The sequence below is a fragment of the Octopus sinensis genome, unplaced genomic scaffold (genome assembly GCF_006345805.1).
Source record: "Octopus sinensis unplaced genomic scaffold, ASM634580v1 Contig14648, whole genome shotgun sequence".
Classification (NCBI taxonomy): domain Eukaryota; kingdom Metazoa; phylum Mollusca; class Cephalopoda; order Octopoda; family Octopodidae; genus Octopus; species Octopus sinensis.
In genome coordinates this window covers 9543-32722 of record NW_021833294.1, presented here as the reverse complement: position 1 = coordinate 32722, position 23180 = coordinate 9543, and the positions used below count along the sequence as shown (strand labels likewise).

The window sequence follows — 23180 nt, the reverse complement described above, 5'->3', positions numbered from 1 at the left end:
TTGTAACATAACAAAAGTAAAAATAGCAATTGGTATAAAATTGCATCAATGACTTGAACTTCAATAAGTGGCTTCACATGAATGGGAATAAATTGAAAATAAAATTAGCGTGCAGAAATGGAATAGTCCAGATGGACTATTATACATAAAGGACTATAGCTTCAACTGCATACAATTGTTATTATTATTACTGTTTAACTATTGTTATCACGTTTGTTGGTTCCTCGTAAGGGAAACGTTGTTGTGCTGCATTTGTTAAATAATTGTAAACTGTAACCTTCCCCCTTTGGGAGAAGGAGCTTTGGTTATTGTTTAAAAATTGAATTGTATCCCTGTTTGGGGAAATTGACAATATTTTCACCGTTTACACGGAAGCATTATTGTTAGAATGCCGTCAATAGAAGAAAGTCCAAAAATGAATTTCACTGAAGCCGTCGGCAGGTGCAAACTCATTAAAATTAAAATGGAAGAAATACAAGCCTATTTCGGAATGATTACTGACAAAGACGGTGAATCTAGGATAACACCAACAAACAAAATAAAAAATTAAATTAAAGAAAAGACTATTGTCTATAAAATATACAATGTAGAGAAAAAAAAAAGATTTGAACACCTGGAGGAAAGCACCATCGAAAAGTGTCTTGGTGCGACTATGAAAGATATAACTTTGTATTTTGTATTTTAAGTGTAGATGTATATATATATAGATGTACATGTAATATGTACACATATATACATGCACTAGTACTATGACCCAGCAATGACAGGTCATAATGCTTGTATATATGTATATATTGTTTTAATTATTTTGTTTTAATTACTTTTAATTTTCGTTATTTTTTCTTCTATAAGCTAAAATATATTTTCATAGATGAAATAAATATTTCTATCTATTTATTCTAGTTTTATTTACACCATGTTTTTAATGATATAAATATATTATAAACACTTAGTCCTTTGTATTAAGTTTAAAGATTTAATAATCAGAATATATTCGATAAGATATTTCGTGTTTTTGTTTTAAGATATATTGTTGAATTTTGTTGGATTTTTTTATTAGAAAATTACATATTTTTATATATATCATCATCATCATCATCGTTTAGCGTCCGCTTTCCATGCTGGCATGGGTTGGATGGTGCAGCTGGGGTCTGGGAAGCCAGAAGGCTGCACCAGGCCCAGTCTGATCTGGCAATGTTTCTATGGCTGGATGCCCTTCCTAACGCCAACCACTCCATGAGTGTAGTGGGTGCTTTTTACGTGCCACCTGCACAGGTGCCAGACAAGTCTGGCCAACGGCCACGGTCGGATGATGCTTTTTACGTGCCACCTGCACGGAGGCCAGGCCAGGCTGGCAACGGCCACGATTGGATGGTGCTTTTTACGTGCCACCGGCACGGAAGCCAGTCAGGGCAGCACTGGCAACGGCCACGTTCAGATGGTTCTCTTATGTGCCACCAGCACTGATATCACAGCAACAGTTTCCATTCATGTTGATCAATTTTGATTTTTGATTTTTTCCATTTTTGATTTTTTGACTTTCACTTGCCTCAACAGGTCTTCACAAGTAGGGTTTCGTGTCCCAAGAAGGAAAGGTATGCATAAGTGGACTGAGGCCATGGATGATGGTCTCACTTGTCCTGCCGGGTCTTCTCACGCACAGCATACTTCCAAAGGTCTCGGTCTCTAGTCATTTCCTCGGTGAGACCTAAAGTTCGAAGGTCGTGCCTCACCACCTCATCCAGGTTTTCCTGGGTCTGCCTGTTCCACAGATTCCCTCAAGAGCTAGGGTGTGACACTTTTTCACACAACTATCTTCATCCATTCTCGCCACATGGCCATACCAGCGCAAACGTCTCTCTTGCACACCGCAACTGATGCTTCTTAGGTCCAACTTCTCTCTCAAGGTATTTACACTCTGTCGAGGATGAACACTGACATTACACATCCATTGGAGCATACTGGCTTCATTTCTTGCGAGCTTACGCATATCCTCAGCAGTCACGGCCCATGTTTCACTGTCATGTAGCATGGCTGTTTGTACACAAGCATCATACAGTCTATCTTTTACTCTGAGCGAGAGGCCTTTTGTCCCTAGCAGAGGTAAGAGCTCTCTGAACTTTACCCAAGCTATTCTTACTCTAGCAGTTACACTTTCAACACACCCGCCCCCGCTACTGACTTGGTCACCTAGGTAACGGAAGCTATCAACTATTTCTAGTTTTTCTCCCTGGAAAGTGACGGAAGTTGGTCTCGGAGCATTTTCAGTGTTTATTGCTCCTGAGCATCTTCCACATACAAGACGTTGCTGCACCTCTTGTGTGTCCATAGCTTACACTTGGTGCATCTTATAGAGTTTCTACCTACGCCTTTCCTACAGATCAAGCAAGGCCATCTACCTGAAGGCGTTTGTGACTTGTCTACCTTCCTACTTATTAGGACTTTGGTTTTAGCTAGGTTGACTAGGTTGATATATTTATATTTTCTTATAAGGTAATATCCATACATTTATTTAATTATTTTATCGTTTTTATCTTGCACCTGATGAGTGACTATATTTAAATTGAATTGATTTTACTGTTATCAATTTGAAAATATAGCCACAAGACACGTGTAGTCTATTTACTAATTTTACACTATTATTTCATACTTTATTTAGTTCTAGTTAAATGTTTTATTGTATCTTTAATTTTTTTCTATATGGTATAATTTAAGTATATCATTGTTGAATTGCTACATGGTGGTTCTTCTCTAATTTATATACATGTATACACACACACACACACACACAAATACATATATATATATATATATATATATATATATATATATACATACACATATGAAAGGGTGCTGAAAAGTTTCTGGATTTGAGTAGAAAAGGATTAGTTAATTATAATTTCATTCAATATATTCCTCTCCCAGATTCACACACTTATTGCAGTCGTCCTTCAATTTTTCTAAGCTCTGTAAAAAAAACTCAGAAGGCTGTGATACTCTTAAAGCCAAGAACTTTTCAGCACCCCCTCATGTACAGGTGTGGTTGTGCAGCTGAGAAGCTTGCTTGCCAGTCATATGTTTTAGAGTTTAGCACCCTCATATGGCACCTTGAGAAAGTGACTTCTTTTATAACCTGTTTCACCAAAGCCTTGTGAGTGGATTTGTTAGATGGAATCTGAAAGAAGCCTGTTGTATTTGTGTGTGTGCACGTACCCTTTTGTAGACCGTACATGATGGTTGTAAAATGCATTATCATCATACAAGGAAGGTTTTTTTTGTCTTTAGTCTTCTATGAAAATATATCTAGCTATGGAAAAATATACCTTGCTTGGAAACAGCCGAAGTTGTTGACATGGTAACATGAAGGTCATCCTACCATAGAAAATATGCCTCAACAAATTCCATCTAATCTATGTATGCAATCATGTAAAAGTGGATATTAAATGCTGCTTCTGCTATATACAAGGGTTGGTTGAACAGTTCATAGGGTGACCAAGATACTCTTATGGAATGTGACCAAACGACTTTTATTTTTCAACATAGTCTCCTTTACAGTGTACACATTTCTTCCATTGGTGAAGAAGATTTCATCCTGTTGGTCAAAAATGTTGCCAACAGTAGATATCACATCATTATCACTGCAATACTGATTCCTAACCAAGTAGTTTTTCATGTTGGGGGACAGATTATAGTCAGAAGAGTCCAAATCAGAAGAATGAGGAAATTGATCAATCAGTATCAATCAGTTCATAGTTACAATCACACAGAGCAGCCATTGAAACCAAGGACATGTGTATTGGAGCATTGTCCTGACAAAACAAACCCCATTTTGTCAGTTTTCTGAATGGCTTTCGCAACTGCCTCAGCAAGTTTGCATATTACTCTCCATTGATGGTGTAACCCTTTTGAAGATAGTCAATAAACACAATGTCCATCGCCTTCCCTGAAAATGAAATAACCATAGTCTTCTCTGATGCAGGTGAGGAGGAGTGTTTCCTCTGCATAAATTGTCTCTGTCTCTCACTCAAAGTGATGAGCCCAACACTCATCGTGGGTTTGGAAATGTGCAAGGAACTGAACTAGATCCATCAAACAATGTCAGATTTTCCCATGATGTGATCAGCCTGATTTGCTTTTGATCTGGTGTCAGAAGACAAAACATTCACCAAGAACAAACCTTCATCATGCTAAATTCATTGTGCAGAATATTTTCAACTCTCTCACAGGATATGCTAACAACATTGGCTATTTATCATTGTCTGTAAACCTCACCATGTGATGAACATGATCAATGTTTTTCTTCAGTGGTGGCAGTTTCAGGATGTCCAGACCTTGGGTCATCTTCATTTATTCTCTGTTCCATTCTAAATTCAGATGCCCACTTTTGCACTATTGATAAAGGTGGAGCGTCACCCTAATGTAGGAACCATGTTGGCATGAATGTCCTTGGTGGTGAGGGGTATAAAACATTTTTCTGCAGATACTTGATAACATTAGGGTGCTAAATTTTGACTATTTTCAAGAGAAGTCACTACTAGTTATTTTTGAAGTCTTCTTTGAACATTGAGATGTCAGTCTAGCAAGAAAGAACACAGTTATGAATAAGAAGTGTTGGAATTAATGCATGCAGAATTTCATGGCTCTAGCATCACTCCTTAATAATCAGACTATAAACTTTTCAGCCCACTTGTAATTCATTACTTTCTCTAATAATTTCTAGAATCTAAAATCATATTACTTTAAATACTTGACATAAGTTCTTTTGTGTGTCTATTCTTTGCTTTGCTGCTTTTTCAATTTTTTTGTGGTGATGCTAACCTGTAATTCATTACTTTCTTTAATAACTTCTAGAATTGTATCCCTTTAGATACTTGTCATAATTCTCTTGTTTCTATCACTCTTGCTTCCCTGTTTCGATTTTCTTGAGGTGAAGCTAGCCATCTCTTCCATTTCCTTATTGTCCTTTGCTGCTATTTTGATTTTCTTGTGGCAAACCAGCCTCTTATTTGACTACTTCCAGCTGTAGATTATACAAAGAACCCTTTTGCACATGGTATCTTTCAAACTCAACTTGCTCTGCTATTTGGCACCATCATATCATGACGCGAAATGTCCAGCCACTAAATTAAGAAACGTCTCTAGTTTTTTAATCATTCATCATTCTTTTTATTCATTTACATTTACTACTAACATGTTAACATTCTTCAGTTAAAATAACTTTGTGATCTGTAATTTGCTACTTTTTCTAATAATTTCTAGAATCTAGAATCGTATCCTTTAAATACTTGTCATAATTCTCATGTGTTGCTATCGTTCTCAGTTTCACTGCTATTTCGATTTTCTTGTGGCAAATCTAACCTGTAATTTGTTACTCTCTCTAATAACTTCTAAAATCATATCTCTTTAAATGCTTATCATAATTCTCATGTGTCTCTATCATTCTTTGCTTCAGTGTTTCAATTTTCTTGTGGAAAAGCTAGCCGTTTCTTCCATTTCTGTTAGTGATGCACCCACCCTTTCCTGCCCCCACCACCTATACCGGAAATCCCTTCTCATGTACTAGAAGTCCCTTCTCTCGTACTGGAATCCCTTCTCTTGTACTGGAAATCCCTTCTCTCGATAGTGGTAATCTCTTCTCATATACCAGTAAACTCTTCCCTTATACCGAAAGTTCTCACAGAGCACTGCCTCACTTCTGCACACCAGAAAATCTACATACCTTCATCCTTCCTTCCCTCCCAAACCATCTTCCTCTCACTCACCTCTTACTCACTCACTCTCTCTCTCTCTCTCTCTCTCTCTCTATATATATATATATAAACTGAGATTGTGTGTGTGTGTGTGTGTCTGTGTGTTTTCCTAAAACTTGAGAACTACACAACCAACTTCATTCAAATTTTACACATGCCTTACTTAAGGGCGACCCCACAGCAATATCATATCTTCTCCACTATTTCAGTATTACGTGTTAAAAGTGAAACAAAACATCTCTCTTTGTAATGCAGACACTTTCACTTTAATACTGAAACTATTAAAGTGAAAGTATTATATAACAGGGATGAACCATTAACAATGGTCATCCATTTTACTAGAAGATCCGCTATGGTCTTATATGCTACACCACTGGTTTTCAATTCATATTAATCAAATTAATAATCAATTTTTCACCCTTATTATGTGTGTGTGTGTGTATTAGCAATTCATATAAAATTGCATCAATGACTTGAACTTGAATAAGTGGTTTCACATAAATGGGGATAAATTAAAAAGGTTTGTTGTTATTATTATTATTATTGTTTGGCTATTGTAATCACGTTTGTTGGTTCCTCATCAGGGAAACGTTGTTGTGTTGCATTTGTTAAATAATTGTAAACCATAACCCCCCCGCTTTCGGAGAAGGGGCTTTGGTTATTGTTTAAAAATTGAATTGTGTCCCTGTTTGGGGAAATTGACAATATTTTCACCGTCTTTATGGAAGCATTTTTGTTAAAATGCCTTCGATAGAAGAAAGTCCAAAAATGAATTTCACTGCAGCCGTACAAGAGGGAGGACAAGATCCAATTGATCGAAATTGCAAGAGACGGACCTACATTTCCAGTCTGTTATATATTTTGAGTATTGTTATCACTAGCGATATCAAGATATAACCTTGTATTTTGTATTTTATGTGTAGATGTATATATATAGATGTACATGTAATATGTACACATATATATACACATATATACATGCATAATATATCTACCCATACACACATATGCACACACACACCACATACATAGGGGCAGGTGTGGCTGTGTGGTAACAAACTACATTCCAAACACATGGTCCTGGGTTCAGTCCCACTGTGGTGACTTGGTATGTGTCTTCTGCTGTAGCCTCAGACCAACAAAAGCCTTCTCAGTGGATTTTGTACATATATACAGGCATACATACATATATATATATTCATGCATACGTACATATTTGGCATAAACACTCTACCACTACAACTAATAACTGTTGGGAACACTTTCAAACCTGCCTTACATTCGAACCGGAATCTCAATGCCCAAGTTTTCCATCTGAAGTTAATCTCTCTCATGGAGCTCATACAAAAAGGGCAAGTTTTTGGGCCCATACAGTGACATGTACACAATCGAGTGTCAAAAAAGGGGCCTTCCACATGCTCATATCCTGCTTTGGCTCTCAGCGAAGATCAATTCAAATGACATCGACAACATAATCTCTGCAGAACTTCCTGATCCAGCTTTAGACAAAGAACTATACGAAATAGTTAAAGCAAACATGGTACATGGTCCATGTGGGCGTGGATTCAACATAAACACACCATGCTTGAGGGACAGCATATGTTCAAAAGGATTTCCAAGGAGGTTCCTACAAGAAACTCAGGTGCTGATGGGTATCCATCATAAAGACGCAGAAAACTAGAAGACGGAGGTTTCACAGCAACTATCGGACAGCACGATATTGATAATAGATGGATTGTTCCATACTGCCCACTCCTGTCAAAGACTTTCAATGCCCACATCAACGTTGAGTTTTGCAACTCCATTAAATCCATCAAGTACGTTTGCAAATATGTAAACAAGGGTTCTGACACTGCAATGTTTGGACATCAACAAGAATACTGCCAGGATGAGGTGATGCATTATCAGGTGGGACGGTACATAAGTAGCAACGAGGCTTTCTGGCGCATCTTTGGTTTCCAATTCACCAACAACACCCCGCCATTCAACAGCTTGCAGTGCACCTGGAAAATGGTCAAAGAGTGTACTTTACCAATGCTAATGCTTCTCTGTTGGCAGAGGAACCAAGGGATAGCACACTCACTGCATTCTTCAAGCTTTGTCAAGTGGATCCATTTTCTCAAACCGTGCTGTATCCACAGATTCCATCGTACTACACTTGAAATGAAAAAAAATGGGCCCCACGGTCAAAATGTTCATGGATACCCTGGCATTAAGTTTCACACTTGCCTTGGGAAAGTATACACAGTGCATCCCACTCAACAAGAGTGCTTCTACCTTTGTCTACTACTGCATGAGGTCAGAGGGCCAACGTCTTTCCAGGCCCTAAAAACCGTTCATGGACATGTCTGCACAACATACAGAGAAGCCTGCTATCACAAGGTCTGTTAGAAGATGGTGCACAATGGGATGCAACTTTAGGAGAGGCTGCTTTATCACAATCACCTAAAAGTCTCAGGGCACTATTTGAATTATTACTACAGGCATGCGAACTGTGTGATCCGGCCACTCTATGGCTCAAATATAGAGACAACCTGGCTGAAGACTTTCAGTGCTAAGCTCAACTGCTCTATCCTGACATGGAGGGTATCAGCAATGAAATCTATAACAAAACATTCATTGACATTGAAGACAGAATTACTAAACTGGGTGGAAAGGAATTGTTGACGTATGGCCTGCCACAAGCATTCAGGTCAGGGTCAAATAGCCTTCCCACTGCTGTAATTTGTGAAACAACCTACGACACTCAAGCGCTTTCAAAGTACATTGTTGAAAATGAGCCTAAATTATTTCCGGACCAGCTGCAGGCCTACAGAACTATTCTTAACAGTGTATGCCAACGAATCTTCTTCCTCGATGCTCCTAGAGAGACAGAAAAAACATTTATTACAAAGCTTTTCCTTGCAGAAGTTAGGCAGCATCAGGACATTGCAGTAGCTGTAGCCTCCTCTGGCATTGCAGCTACTTTGTTATCCGGTGGCAGGACAGCACACTTAACTTTTAAACTCCTCTCAATTTAGCAGCATTTGAAATGCCTTCATGCAACATCAACAAAAGCTCAGGTCAGGGACAAGTACTTTAAATGTGTTATGTAATTGTCTGGGATGAGTGCACTATGGCTCACAAGGGAGCTTTGGAAGCATTAGATAGAGCCCTGAAAGACATCCAAGACTGTCAGGCTCCAATGGGATGTGTAACGCTTCTGTTGTCAGGTGATTTCAGGCAAATTCTTCCTGTCATTCCGAAAGGCACTAGAGCAGATGAAGTCTAAGCATACCTAAAGTCCTCTACCCTGTGGCATCATGTTACAATTCTCAGTCTCACTACTAACATGAGAGCTCAGCTACATGGCGACAAAATGTCCACAAAGTTTGCACAGGACATTTTGACACTTGGTGAAGGCAAGATGCCTCTCGATGCTGCAGGACAAATGGAAGTGTGGTCATTTTCCTCTGTTGTTAATTCTGTGGATGACCTCAAAAACAAAGTCTTTCCAACTTCACACAAAACTACCAAAATCACAATTGGCTGTGTGAAAGAGCAATATTAGCTCCAAAAAATGTCGCTGTTAACAAAATTAATCAACCACCAAGACTTTGCAATGGAACACAGCTGGTGATAAAGAAAATGATGTCACACGTTATCGAGGCAATTATTCTTTCTGGATGTGGAAAAGATGATGACATCTTTATTCCAAGAATTCCTCTTACTCCATCAGGAGCAGAAATTCCATTTACATTCAGAAGACTGCAATTCCCCCTTCATGTCAGCTTTGCCATGTCCATTAACAAATCTCAGGGTCAAACCCTCTCTGTAGCAGGTCTTCTCTTGGAAGAGCCCTCCTTCTCGCATGGGCAACTGTATGCTGGCTGCTCAAGAGTAGGAACCAAAAGAAACCTTTTTGTATATGCTCCACAAGGAAAAACAAGGAACATTGTTTACAACGAGGTGTTATAATCTCAACAGCCAGGAGGTATATACATGATCCCCCTTTTTTTAACAAACTTCATGTACTTTCATGTATATATATTTTAATATACATATATAGTGTGTGTGTGTATCCATATATATACAACAGAAAAGTCTAATTCTTCAATTGAATGTAACCGGGCAACGCCAGGTATCTCTGCTAGTATATATATCTATCTATCTATATGTATATATATATATATATATGTATTTGACTAACCCAACCGAATAGCAGTCCATTATTTACTGACTTAATTTAACATTGGCATATTTATAGCTATACTAGCATTAAAGACCCGTCGTTGCCGGGTCATAGTGCTAGTGCGTGTATATGTGTATATATATGTGTACATATTACAGGTACATCTATATATATACATCTACACATAAAATACAAAATACAAATTTATATCTTGATATCGCTAGTGATACAATGCTCAAAATATATAACAGACTGGAATTGTTAGCCCGTCTCTTGTAATTTCAATCAATTGTATCTTGTCCTCCCTCTTGTATAGAAGTGTGGCTACAATCCAGCCTACCTCTACTTCTGGGGTGGGGTGGGGTGGGGGGTGCATTTAAAATTTTTTTTCCGGGACGTCCTACGTCCCAGATATAAAGGTAAAAGTAAAATATTTCCACTTTGCAAGTTCGAGTCGAGTACTCCCTTGCACGCTCCGTTGACTCGAACCTTGCTTCTATTGTGGCGAATTTACCGTCACTGGTTAGATACCTTTCATAGTTGCACCAAGACACTTTTCGAAGGTGCTTTCCTCCATGTGTTCAAATCTTCTTTTTTCTCTACATTGTATACTTTATAGACAATAGTCTTTTCTTTAGTTTAATATTTTATTATCCATCTGGACTATTCCATTTCTGCACGCTAATTTTATTTTAATTTATTCCCATTCATGTGAAACCACTTATTCAAGTTCAAGTCATTGATGCAATTTTATACCAATGCTATTTTTACTTTTATGTTACGATTATATTATACTTTAGTTTGATTTTAATTATTACTTACTACATATAATTCAATTGTTATTATTATTTTTATTGTTAAAGTGAAAGTATCTGACATAAAATAGAGAAATGTTTGTTTCACTTTTAACACATAATACTGAAATAGTGGAGAAGATATGATAGTGCTATGGGCTCGCTCTAGGCAAGAAGTTGAACATTCTTTTTGCCCATGAAACTACATGGACCCTAAGTAAGGCATGTGTAAAATTTGAATGGAATTGGTTGTGTAGTTCTCAAGTTTTAGGGAAACACACAGACAGACACACATTCTCAGTTTTATATATATTAATATTTTTCCGCTGCAGTAATGCTTATATTACAATGCTTACCTTACTGTCACCCCCAGTAGAGGCAACAATTTTAACTTGTTTGAATGATGATAGGTTAAAAACAAGAACAACTGTTGTGATATATCTGTTATCAAATGATCATGGAACCTTCTTTGCAGGTGCCGAATAACATCTCTCCTTCCCATGTTCCCTCCCACATCCCTTTCCCAGTTTTCAGAGTTGGCACTGTAACTGTAGGCACTTTGAAATGTTGGTCTAACGTGATTGTAGAAATGATTGAATGGAGGCATGTTTATGTATGTTGCATACAAGAGAGGAGCTTCTGCCAGGTTCTTCACAGGCAAGACACATAGGTACAAAATCTTCTGGGAAGGTAACAATGACAGAGTAGGTGGTATGAGGATACTTCTTGCAGTGAAATAGGTCATAGAGGTAGTCATAGTGTGCGATAGAGTACTTAAGCTCAGGCTAGTCTTGCAGACTACATTTATATCTGCCTACGCCCCACAAGCGAGCCTACTAAGTAAAAAAGAGGACCACTTTTATGATATTCTTCTGCAGAATAATCAAAGACCAGTGACAATGATTTTATCTTTGTGGCTGGGAATTTCAATGGGCTTGTTGGACGGCAGCCTGGTATCTTCCTTGGTGTAAATGGGGGCCATGAAATTTGGTCCTGAAGCGAAGAGGGAACATGGCTACTGGAGTTCTGTGATGCAAATAACCTTTTGATTTGCAACACCAACTTCAGGAAGCCAGCCAGCCACTTAATAACTTACCAAATAGGTAACTCTTCCAACCAGATCGATTTCATTCTCACTAGACAGTGGGATGCATGGTTGCTCTTAAATGCAAAAACCCTCCATGGTGAAGAATGTACCCCCACCCAGCGTAAACTAGTCATTAACAACTTTAGACTCTAGGCTAGAAGGAAGGCAAGAAGCAGACCAATCTGGAAAAGAAAGATTTGGAAGCTTAAGGTCAGAGATTTAGAGACACCCTAATTGAGAAATTTGGTGAATGGGAGGAGGAGCTACAAACTTGTGACAAAAAGGTCAACTGGGAATTCCTGCGAGGCAGCTTACTGAGTGCCACAGACCAAATCTGTGGCTTGTGCACAGTCCCTTCTGGACCTAAGGTAACATGGCAGTGGAACAATACTGTAGACAGAGCCATTAGAGCAAAGAAACAGGGAACTGTATCTGATAGCCAGAAGGGAAGCTAGGAGACAGGTATATCTAGCCAAGAGGGAAGAAGAATAGAAGTTTGCCTATGTTCAGTGTCATGAGGACCAAAGAACTGAAGTATTTGGATTGCAAGACAGTGTGTGAGAGAAAATTCTGATGTCATTGGGGAGAAATGTGTCTGCATGGATGATGAGCACTTATTTTTAATGAGTCTGCAAATAAAGTGGCTTGGAGATGCTATTATGAAAGACTGCTGAATGTTGAAAATGAATGGCACGAGAAGAGTCTACCAAATGTCAACCCAAATGAGAGACCAGCTACCTGAATGAATCGACAGTACCTTAGAAGACAAAGCAATTAAGGCTATGAAGACAGGGAAACTCCTGGCCCATCAGGAATCACTGCTGAGATGCTTAAAATATCTGGCAGTGTTGGTTATTGTCGAGTCACCCGTATTGTAAATCAGGTAGTTCATGAAGAAGTCCTACCTAATAACTAGTGTGGCTGCACCATAGTCAACTGATACAAAGGTAAAGGTGATGCCTTAGATAGAAATAATTTCAGAGGTGTAGTGGATGTGTGTGTGTATTAATAAATACATAAGTTGTTTCATGATTAAATAGAGATTTATTTACATGGATTAATATTTACACTACATAAATTTTGTAAGCAATGCTACGCATTGCTTGTACAGAATACATATTAAAGAAGAATATGTTTGCGTGTGTGTGTGGTGTGTGTGTGTGTGTGTGTGTGTGTGAGTAATCATTCAGAACCGTAACCTGTAGGCATATTCTCTAGTCGTCTCCGAAACGCGTAGTGGTGTCTGCTTGAGTGTCAGCTCCGGTTGTCTCTTTCTAGTCGTTTTTCCCTTTCTATTTATAAAATCTCAAACAGCTAGAAAAATAGATATATCGCAACAGAGCTACTGTTTAAGTAGGTCATCGTTCGTCCCCTTGAACTTCGCCTGACATGGCTCAGGTCGGAGGTCAAAGGGAAACGATCAATCACTTTTGTCAGAACAAAGGGATCTTAATTTCGCGCCTAAACGTGCATTGGTATTTGACGACCGATGATTCTTGGATTCGATTTCAAATCCAAGCTTAGAGAAGGAAGTGCTAACTCTTACAGAGGTATTAAATTGTTGGATCAAGTGATGAAAGTTACAGAGAGTCGTAGCCCAATTAATTAGGGAGAGATTTAGTTGAGATGCAGTTTGGGTTTGTGCCATGTAGAAGCACCACTGATGCTATATTTCTGGTAAGGCAACTGCAGGAGAAATACCTAGCCATAGAAATACCTGGCTTTTGTTGACTTGGAAAAAACTTTTAACAGAGTCCTCCAATCCCTTATCTGGTGGTCAATGTGGAAACTAGGGATAGACGAGTGGTTGGTGAGAGCCATACAAGCCTTGTACAGGGACACTACCAGTAAGGTGAGGGCAGGCAAATAATTCAGGGTACAAGTAAAGGTTCACCCAGGATCAGTGCTCACTCCCCTATTATTCATCATAGTCCTCCAAACAATAACAGAGGAATTTGAGACAGGCTGCCCCTGGGAGCTCCTCTATGCTGATTACCTTTCTCTTATAGCTGAATCACTACTTGAACTAAAGATGAAGTTCTAGATATTGAAGCAAAATCTAGATTTAAAGGGCCTTAGAGTTAATCTAGTGAAAACAAAAGTCACAGGTAGTAGGAAGGCAGAGAAATCACAAATCCCTTCAGTTAGATGATCCTGCTCAACCTGTAGAAAAGGTGTTGTTAGAAACTCCATCAGATGCACCCAGTGTAAGCTTTAGACTCATAAAAGGTGCAGCAACATCAGAGGAAGGTTAACAGGGGAAACTAACTTTTGTATGTGGAAGGTGCACAGGTACAATAAATGCTGAAAATGTGCAGAAAATAAACTCCATCAACTGCCAGATGGGCATGGTAGAGGTAGTAGATAGCTTCCATTATCTAGGTGACCAAGTTAGTAGTGGAGGTGGATGTTCCAAGGGTATGGCTGTTAGAATAAGATTGGGTTGGGCAAAGTTCAGAGAGCTCCTACCCTTGCTGGAAATGAAGGGCCTTTCTCTCAGAGTGAAAAGCAGATTGTTTGATGCGTGTGTGTGAACAGATTTGTTGCATGACAGTGAAACATGAACTTTGACAGCTGAGGATATGCATAGGCTTGAAAGAAATGAAGCCAGTATATTTCACTGGATGTGCAATGTCAGTGTGCATGTTTGACAGAGTGTAAGCATCTTGAGAGAAAGAGGAATGAGGTGTGCAAGAGAGACGACTGTGCTGGTATGGTCATGATGCGTATGGATGAGGACAGCTGTGAAAAGAAGTGCCAATCTTTAACTGTGGCGGGAACCTGTGGTAGAGGTAGACTCAGAAAGACATGGAGTGAGGTGGTGAAGCATGATCTTCAAACTTTGAGCCTTGCAGAGACAATGACTGGTGACCAAAACCTTTGGTGATGTACTCTGCTTGAGAGAACCCATCAAGCTAAGTGCACCTGTGTTGGTGGCACATAAAGAACATCTTTTGAACATTGGGCCTGACAGAGGCAAAGTGGCTGAGTTCCTTTCGAGCATTGGGCCTAAACAAAGGCAAAGTGGCTGAGTTCCTCTCAAGCATTGGGCCTCACAGAGGCAAGTTGGCTGAGGTCTTTTCGAGCATTGGGCCTCATGGTGGCAAAGTGGCTGAATTCCTTTCAAGTTTTGGGCCCGACAGAGGCAAAGTGGCTGAGTTCTGTTCAAGTGTTGGGCCTCACAGAGGCAAGTTGGCTGAGTTTCTTTCAAGTGTTGGGCCTCATGGAGATGATAACTAAGACCTTTGGCATTATATTGTGCTTGAGAAGATCCATCAAGCCAAACAAAATCGCAATTGTGGCAGATACCATTGTTACGCAAACTGGTACCCATGCCGGTGGCACGTAAAAACACCCTTTACCCTCTTGGAGTGGTTGGTGTTAGGAAGGGCATCCAGTCATAGAAAACCATGCCACATGAGACTGGAGTCTGGTGCAGCCTTTCCAGCATGCCAGCCCAGTCAAACTGTCCAGCCCATGCCTGCATGGACAATGGACGTTAAATGATGTTATATATATATATATATATATATATATATATATATCATCATTTAAATTTAACATCCACTGACCATACTTGCATGGGATGGATAGTTTGACCAGGGCTGGTAAGCCAAGGCACTGCACCAGACTCCAGTCTGATTTGGTATGGTTTCTACAGCTGGATGCCCTGGTGGTAAGAATTTTGCTTCCCAGCCACATGGTTCCAGGTTCAATCCCACTGTGTGTCACATTGGGCAAATGTCTTCTAGTATGGTTTCATCAACCAAAACATTGTGAGTGGATCTGGTAGACAGAAATTGAAAGAAAGCCATCACATATATATATGTCTTTGTGTCTGTGTTTGTCCCCGCCACCCACTTGACAACCAATGTTGGTGTATTAATTTCCCTATAACTTAGCAGTTCAGCAAAAGTGACTGATAGAATAAGTACCAGACTTAAAGCAATAGATAATGAGATCAATTCATTCAACTGAAATTCTTTAATGTGGTGCCCCAGCATGGCCATAATCTAATGATTGAAAGAAAAGATAGATTTCTTTATTAGGCAACACAGGGCTGAACACAGGGGCGACAATACAATGTAGAATTTTTCTTTTCAAAACCGATCAAGAGGGATTGAAAACAGTTTGAGATGCATACACAAAAAGATAACAAGGTAATGTCTTAGTAGAAATCCCCAAAAGGGGGAGAAAATATAACACTGACTAGGATTATCCATGGAAAGAAGAGCCTATGAAAAAAATCCATGGTAACCTCAAAAAAAATAGGTTCATGCTCAAAGTGGGTTCATCATTCATACATACCATCTTTGCTACATTCACTCACCTTTTATTAAACTTTTCATTAGACAAAACTTCCCTCTGTACTCTCACCTTCCTTTTCAAGTATTACTTAAAAAAGTTGATGACAGGTTGGCCAGAGAGAAAAGTATTTGTCTCTAAGCCTTTCAAATGAATCCACCATACACAATGTTTCACCATAGCCACCTTCCTGGTTAAAGGAAGGTAACGGGGCAATATTTATGATAGACTCAGTTGACAACTGGTCTTGTCCCACACGTGACTGCATAATGTTATTATATTCTCAAAGTGTTTTTATTCTTAAAAGATATAAGCAAATTATGTGTATAAGTTTATCATTGATAGGTATGTGTATGTTTGTGTATTTAGATATATATATATATATATATATATATACCATAATTTCCAGCATATAAAGCACACATTTTGCTTAAAAATTCCCTCAGAAATTGCCCTGTCCTTATATGCTGACGCTCAGGCTTTGGGTAGACTTGGTTAATATTATTAATGATGGACAATACTGGTAGCAGTGGAGGTCAGTGGGGATATTTGGTAGTGTTAAGATAATTATTGTAACTTATCCTACCAAAAGATGTTAGTCCAAATTTTCTGTGATTCCTATATATGAATGTGTGAGATATTTAGTTTGGGTTAGCTGTAATTTCTTTCTTGTAGATTAGGCCAACTAAAATTGGTGTGTGTCTTATATACCCCAAAATACTGTGTTAGTGTGTGTGTATATATATATATATATATATATATATATATATATATGCAAAGAACACAAGTACAAGATTTTCTGGGCAGGAAACACTGACGGGGTTGGAGGCGTGGTATACTTCTCGCTGAAAAATGGGTAGATAAGGTAATTGAGGTAATCAGAGTAAGTGACAGAATACTTAAGATTAGATTAGTGCTTCATCATGGATTAGCAACCATTATATCGGCCTACGCCCCTCACCTGGGGCTACCCGATGGACAGAAAGACCGATTCTATGACACTCTACTGTCGAGCGACAGAGACCTTCGCTTTGTGGCTGGTGACTTCAATGGTCACATTGGACGACATGCTGGAGGCTTCCATGGTGTACATGGGGGCTATGGTTATGGCTCCCGCAACGACGAGGGAACCAGGCTGCTGGAGTTCTGCGATGCAAATGATCTTATGGTTTGCAACACTAACTTCAAGAAACCTACCAGCCACCTAGTCACCTACCCATCGGGCCGACATACCAGCCAAATTGACTACATCCTTGCCAGGAAAACGGAAAGATGGCTGCTTATAAATGCCAAAACCTTCCCAGGCGAAGAATGTACCCCACAACATAGACTGGTAGTTAGTGACTTTAGGATCAGGACTAAGAGGACGACCAGAAGACGACCAACTTGGAGAAGAAGGATCTGGAAGCTTAAAGATCCTGCAAATGAACAGAGACTTAGGGACATATTACTTGAAGCCTTTGACAAAGTAGAAGGGGATATAGCTTCACAGGGGGTAGAAGACAACTGGACGTTTCTAAGGGACAACCTGCTGAGAGCCACGGACCAGATATATGGCTGGTGCAAAGTCCCCTCTCGATCCAAAATAACGTGGTGGTGGAACAATGTTGTAGACAGGGCTATTAGAGAAAAGAGACAGGCTTGGAGGGACTGGAAAAATGGTGGTAGCAGGGAATTGTATCAGACTACCAAAAGAGAAGCTATGAGACAGGTTTATTTAGCCAGAGGGGAAGCAGACAAGAAAAAATTTGCCAATGTTCTGCACTGTGAGGACCAAAGACTTGAGGTATTCCGTGTTGCAAGACAGTGTGTGAGAGAGAATCGTGATGTGGGAGGAGAGAAATGTGTTCACATGGATGATGGTTCACTTGCGCTAAATGAGGATGCAAAGAGAGAGGTTTGGAGACATCCTTATGAGAGGCTGCTAAATAAGGAAAATGAATGGGATAAAGAGAGTCTGCTGAATGTCGACGCAACAGAGGGACCAGCTATCTGAGTTAACAGTTCCTTAGTAGTTAAGGCAATTAGTAGTATGAAGACAGGGAAAGCCCCAGGCCCATCAGGAATTACTGCAGAAATGCTTAAAATATCTGGTAGTGTCGGCTATAGCCTAGTCACCCATATAGTTAACCAGGTGATACACGAAGGAGTCATACCAATGACTGGTGTAGCAGCATAATAGTCAACTGCTACAAAGGTAAGGGTGACGCTTTAGATACAAATAATTACAGAGGTATCAAACTGTTAAGTCAGGTATTGAAGGTTACGGAGAGGGTCATAGCCCAACTGATTAGGGAGAGAGTCAGCTTGGATGAGATGCAGTTTGGTTTCGTGCCAGGAAAAAGCACCACTGATGCCATATTTCTGGTGAAACAGCTGCAGGAGAAATACCTAGCCAAGGATAAGCCCCTGTACCTGGCTTTCATTGACATGGAGAACGCCTTTGACAGGGTCCCCCGATCCCTTATCTGGTGGTCAATGAGGAAACTAGGGATAGATGAATGGTTAGTGAGAGCTGTGCAAGCCATGTACAGAGACGCTGTAACTAAGGTGAGGGTTGGCAACGAGTACACTAAAGAATTCAAAGTAGAGGTAGAGGTCCACCAAGGTTCAGTCCTCAGCCCCCTCCTATTTATCATAGTCCTCCAGGCAATAACGGAGGAATTCAAGACAGGATGCCCCTGGGAGCTCCTCTACGCTGATGACCTTGCTCTAATTACTGAGTCACTATTAGAAATAGAGGCAAAGTTTCAAGTGTGGAGACAAGGATTAGAACCAAAGGGCCTTAAAATCAACCTAGCTAAAACCAAAGTCTTAATATGTAGGAAGGCAGGCAAATCACAAACGCCTTCAGGTAGATGGCCCTGCTCAATCTGTAGAAATGGTGTAGGTAGAAACTCTATAAGATGCACTAAGTGTAAGCTATGGACACATAAGAGGTGCAGCAATGTCAAAGGAAGGCTAACTGGGAAGATAGTTTTGGTATGTGGCAGATGCTCAGGAGCAATAAACACTGAAAATGCGCAGGGACCAACTTCCGCCACATTCAAGGGAGAAAAACTAGAAGCAGTTGATAGCTTCCGTTACCTAGGCAACCAAGTCAGTAGCAGGGGCGGGTGTGCTGAAAGTGTAACTGCTAGAATAAGAATAGCCTGGGCAAAGTTCAGAGAGCTCTTACCCCTGCTGGTGACAAAAGGCCTCTCGCTCAGAACAAAAGGCAGACTGTATGATGCATGAGTACGAACAGCCATGCTACATGGCAGTGAAACATGGGCCGTGACTGCTGAGGATATGTGTAAGCTCACAAGAAATGAAGCCAATATGCTCCGATAGATGTGTAATGTCAGTGTTCATAGTCGACAGAGTGTAAGTACCTTGAGAGAAAAGTTGAACCTAAGAAGCATCAGTTGTGGTGTGCAAGAGAGACGTTTGCACTGGTATGGTCATGTAGCGAGAATGGATGAAGATAGTTGTGTGAAAAAGTGCCACACCCTGGCGGTTGAGGGAATCTGTGGTAGAGGTAGACCCAGGAAAACCCGGGATGAGGTGGTGAAGAACGACCTTCGAACTTTAGGTCTCACCGAGGAAATGACAAGAGACCCAGACTTTGGAAGTATGCTGTGCGTGAGAAGACCTGGCAGGACAAGTGAGACCATAACCCGTGGCCCCTACCTGGGACGTAGCCAGTCCACTTATGCATACCTTTCCTTCTTGTGACACAAACCCTACTTGTGAAGACCTGTTGAGGCAAGTGAAAATCAAAATCAAAATGAAAATCAAAATCGAAATTGAAATCTCTCAACATCAATGGAAATTGTAGCTGAGATACCAGTGCCGGTGGCATGTAAGAGAACCATCCGAACGTGGCCGTTGCCAGCCTCGTCTCGCACCTGTGCAGATGGCACATAAAAAGCACCCACTACACTCACGGAGTGGTTGGTGTTAGGAAGGGCATCCAGCTGTAGCAACACTGCCAGATCAGACTGGGCCTGGCACAGTCTCCTGGCTTCGCAGACCCCAGTTGAACCGTCCAATCCATGCTAGCATGGAAAACGGACGTTAAACGATGATGATGATATATATTTTTGTAAACCTGCCTTCGTCTTTTGTTTATTTTCGTAAACCTTCCCGTTATATATATATATATATAAATACAAAATGGGACAAGAACGCAAAACATCTAGACATTTAGGTGATACAAAAAAGGGACAACAAAACATCCAGATAGATGATGCAAAGAAAACAAGGACTGTTCATTCGGAGTTTTCCTTCCTCAGTCGATTTCCAGATTATCTTTGCAATTTTGGCTGGTAGATAGATAAATAGATATCTCTCTTTTACTCTTTTACTTGTTTCAGCCATTTGACTGTGGCAATGCTGGAGCACTTTCTTTAGTCGAGCAAATTGACCCTAGAGCTTATTCTTTGCAAGTCTAGTACTTATTATATCGGTGTCTTTTGTTGAACTGCTAAGTTACAGGGATGTAAACACACCAGCATCGGTTGTGAAGCGATGTTGGGGGACAAACACAGACACACAAACATATACACACACACACACACACACACACACACTGAATATATATATATACACATATATGATGGCCTTCTTCCAGTTTCCACTCACAAGGCTTTGGTTCGCCCGAGGCTATAGTAGAAGACACTTGCCCAAGGTGCCACTCAGTGAGACTGAACCCAAGACTATGTGGTTGGTAAGCAAGCTACTTACCACACAGCCACTCCTGCACCTATTGTTATATTTGAGGATGATCTTTATTTTCTTTCTTTTTTTTTGCCAAATAAACTCATACACTATATACTTATTCTTCACTTCAGGTTTATTATTGTTCTTTAGCATACCTGCAAAAACACATGTAAGATCTGACAGGCTGATTATTAATTATATAACTAGTCAATATTATTCAACTGGAAAGTAACATTATGTTCTTGCGAGGGATGTTTTCCTTTTATTAATACAATACTAAACCTCCAAGTTATCATGAAAAGCATTAACCAGAAATGCCCCCCAACTGAGTCCCGCACTGATGGTATGTAAAAAGCACCATCCAAAGGTGCTTGAAGCCAGTGCCCCCAACTGGGTCCCATGCCGGTGATACATAACAAGCACCATCTGAATCATGATCAATGCCAGTGCTATCTGACTGACTCCCAGCTGGTGGCACATAAAAAGCACTCAATACACTCTTGGAGTGGTTAGTGTTAGGAAGGGCATCCAGCTGTAGAAACTCTGCCAGATCACATTGGTACCTGGCGCAGTTTACTGGCTTGCCAGTCCTCCGTCAAACTGTCCAACTCATGCCAGCATGGAAAACAGACATTAAACGATGATGATGATGATGATTGTGTTGTCACTTGCTATTTTACTGTGATATTTGTTCACAACCTTTCTTCTTAACCTGTTACACCATAAAATACCTTCCAATGTGTTTTAGCTGATTTTGTTTTGTATTCTGCAGAATAAAAGAAATCTTTTCTTTACATGTTATATTTGTACCATATTATTGTTTTTTCTTTGTTTTTCTTTTTACACATGGACTACAGTCAAATAGCCTTGTTTTATTATATTAAAAAGGTTCTCTCATTTGGTGAATAATGTTTGATTTATTTTGTAATAATTTGTCTTTTAGATGACAATGGGAATCTTTACCCAAGTTTTGAAACACCAAATGCCATAAAGGATAAAAAATTCACATTGAAATGCAATGTTGAGGGTGGTAGAAGAGTTTGGTATACTGGAAATGGAACAGTTATTGCTAAATACCTTGGAGCAAATAGCCAAAATAGGCCTAAATATTTTGGTAGCCGTCAAGAAACTAGTTGCCAAGAGAAAATCTGCACATTGAGTATAACCAATGTCAGTTTAGCTGAAGACAACATGAGCATTATTTGCAGTACTGGTCTCCATACAAGCATGTTCAATATTACAGTATTTGGTAAGTAATTATTTTTTTTTATTCATTGTGTGATTTTATTCTCTGCATTATTTACATTGTACAGATATGTATTCTCATCTTGTTTTGTGTTACTACGTTTCGGCTGATTTACTCTCCAGCCCTCATCGGGTGTCCTGGTGGAATTTTGAACCCAGCCCTGGGTTCTCATTCCTAAGGTATTTTTGTTGATGTTATTATTGTTATTATTATTATTTATTCAAGACACTACCTGGAATTGAACTTGGAATTTTGGGGTTAGTAGTTTACTCTTAACCACTACACTGGATGCCCATGTGGAATAGGAGAGAGAAGAGAAGGTAGTGAAGATATGTTGGAGTCCCATCAGGTTACAAATAAATTTAAGTTGGTTGTAAAGTGGTGAGAAAGAAATACAAAGATGAAACAACTCAGATACATAGATGTGTATATGTATACATCATCATCATCATCATCAATATCATTTAATGTCCATTTTCCGTGCTGGTATGGTCTGGATGGTTTAATAAGAGCTTGCAAGCCCTACTGTATGTTTTGATATGGTTCTATGGCTGGATGCTCTTCCTAATGTCAACCACTTTACCAGGTGTTCTTTATGTGGCAACGGCAGTTGTGAGGTCACCAAATAACTTGCGGGACATAATTCCTTAAATGAGTGGGGAGTAGTATTGAGGGAGGTGGCTTTGTGCCAGATGATGAAAGGTTAGAGTATGAATAGAGGGACAGAAATAAGTGTCTTGCTGTAGAGGAGATACATGGCTACTCCAGGTGAAATATGAAAGAGAGAAGCAAAGGTGGTGAGGATGTGTTGTAGTACCATCAGGTTATAAGTAGTTGGTAATTAGATTGGAGAGGATGAGTGGGAAGTTAAGTTCATGAGAGTGCAAAAGAAGAGTGATACAGGTGGAGGGAGGGAGTGTTAAGATGTGTTGTGGAGAAGAGAGGTATTCATCAGGGATAGATTGTGTGCTTATAAGTTCATGAGAGTGCAAAGGGTAAGTGGGAGATAAAGAGGAAGAGAATGCAGTGAGAGGTGAACATGGGTGAAGGGAGTGGGTGTTAGGAAGATGGCAAATAGCCAGCCATCTCTTCTGTGAGGCTCAACTTCTGAAAGTCACTTTTT

General features: G+C 39.8%; 1 protein-coding gene across 1 annotated transcript in view; it reads left to right on the top strand.

Moving 5' to 3' along the window:
* Nucleotides 1-22083, top strand: part of LOC118761523 — a 47095-nt gene extending 25012 nt beyond the window's left edge. Inside the window, exon 4 of the mRNA XM_036499530.1 lies at nucleotides 21755-22083. Coding sequence (XP_036355423.1) covers nucleotides 21755-22068 — 314 coding nt within the window. The 3' untranslated portion in view covers nucleotides 22069-22083. The remainder of the gene's footprint in view (nucleotides 1-21754) is intronic.
* Nucleotides 22084-23180: the final 1097 nt, after the last annotated feature.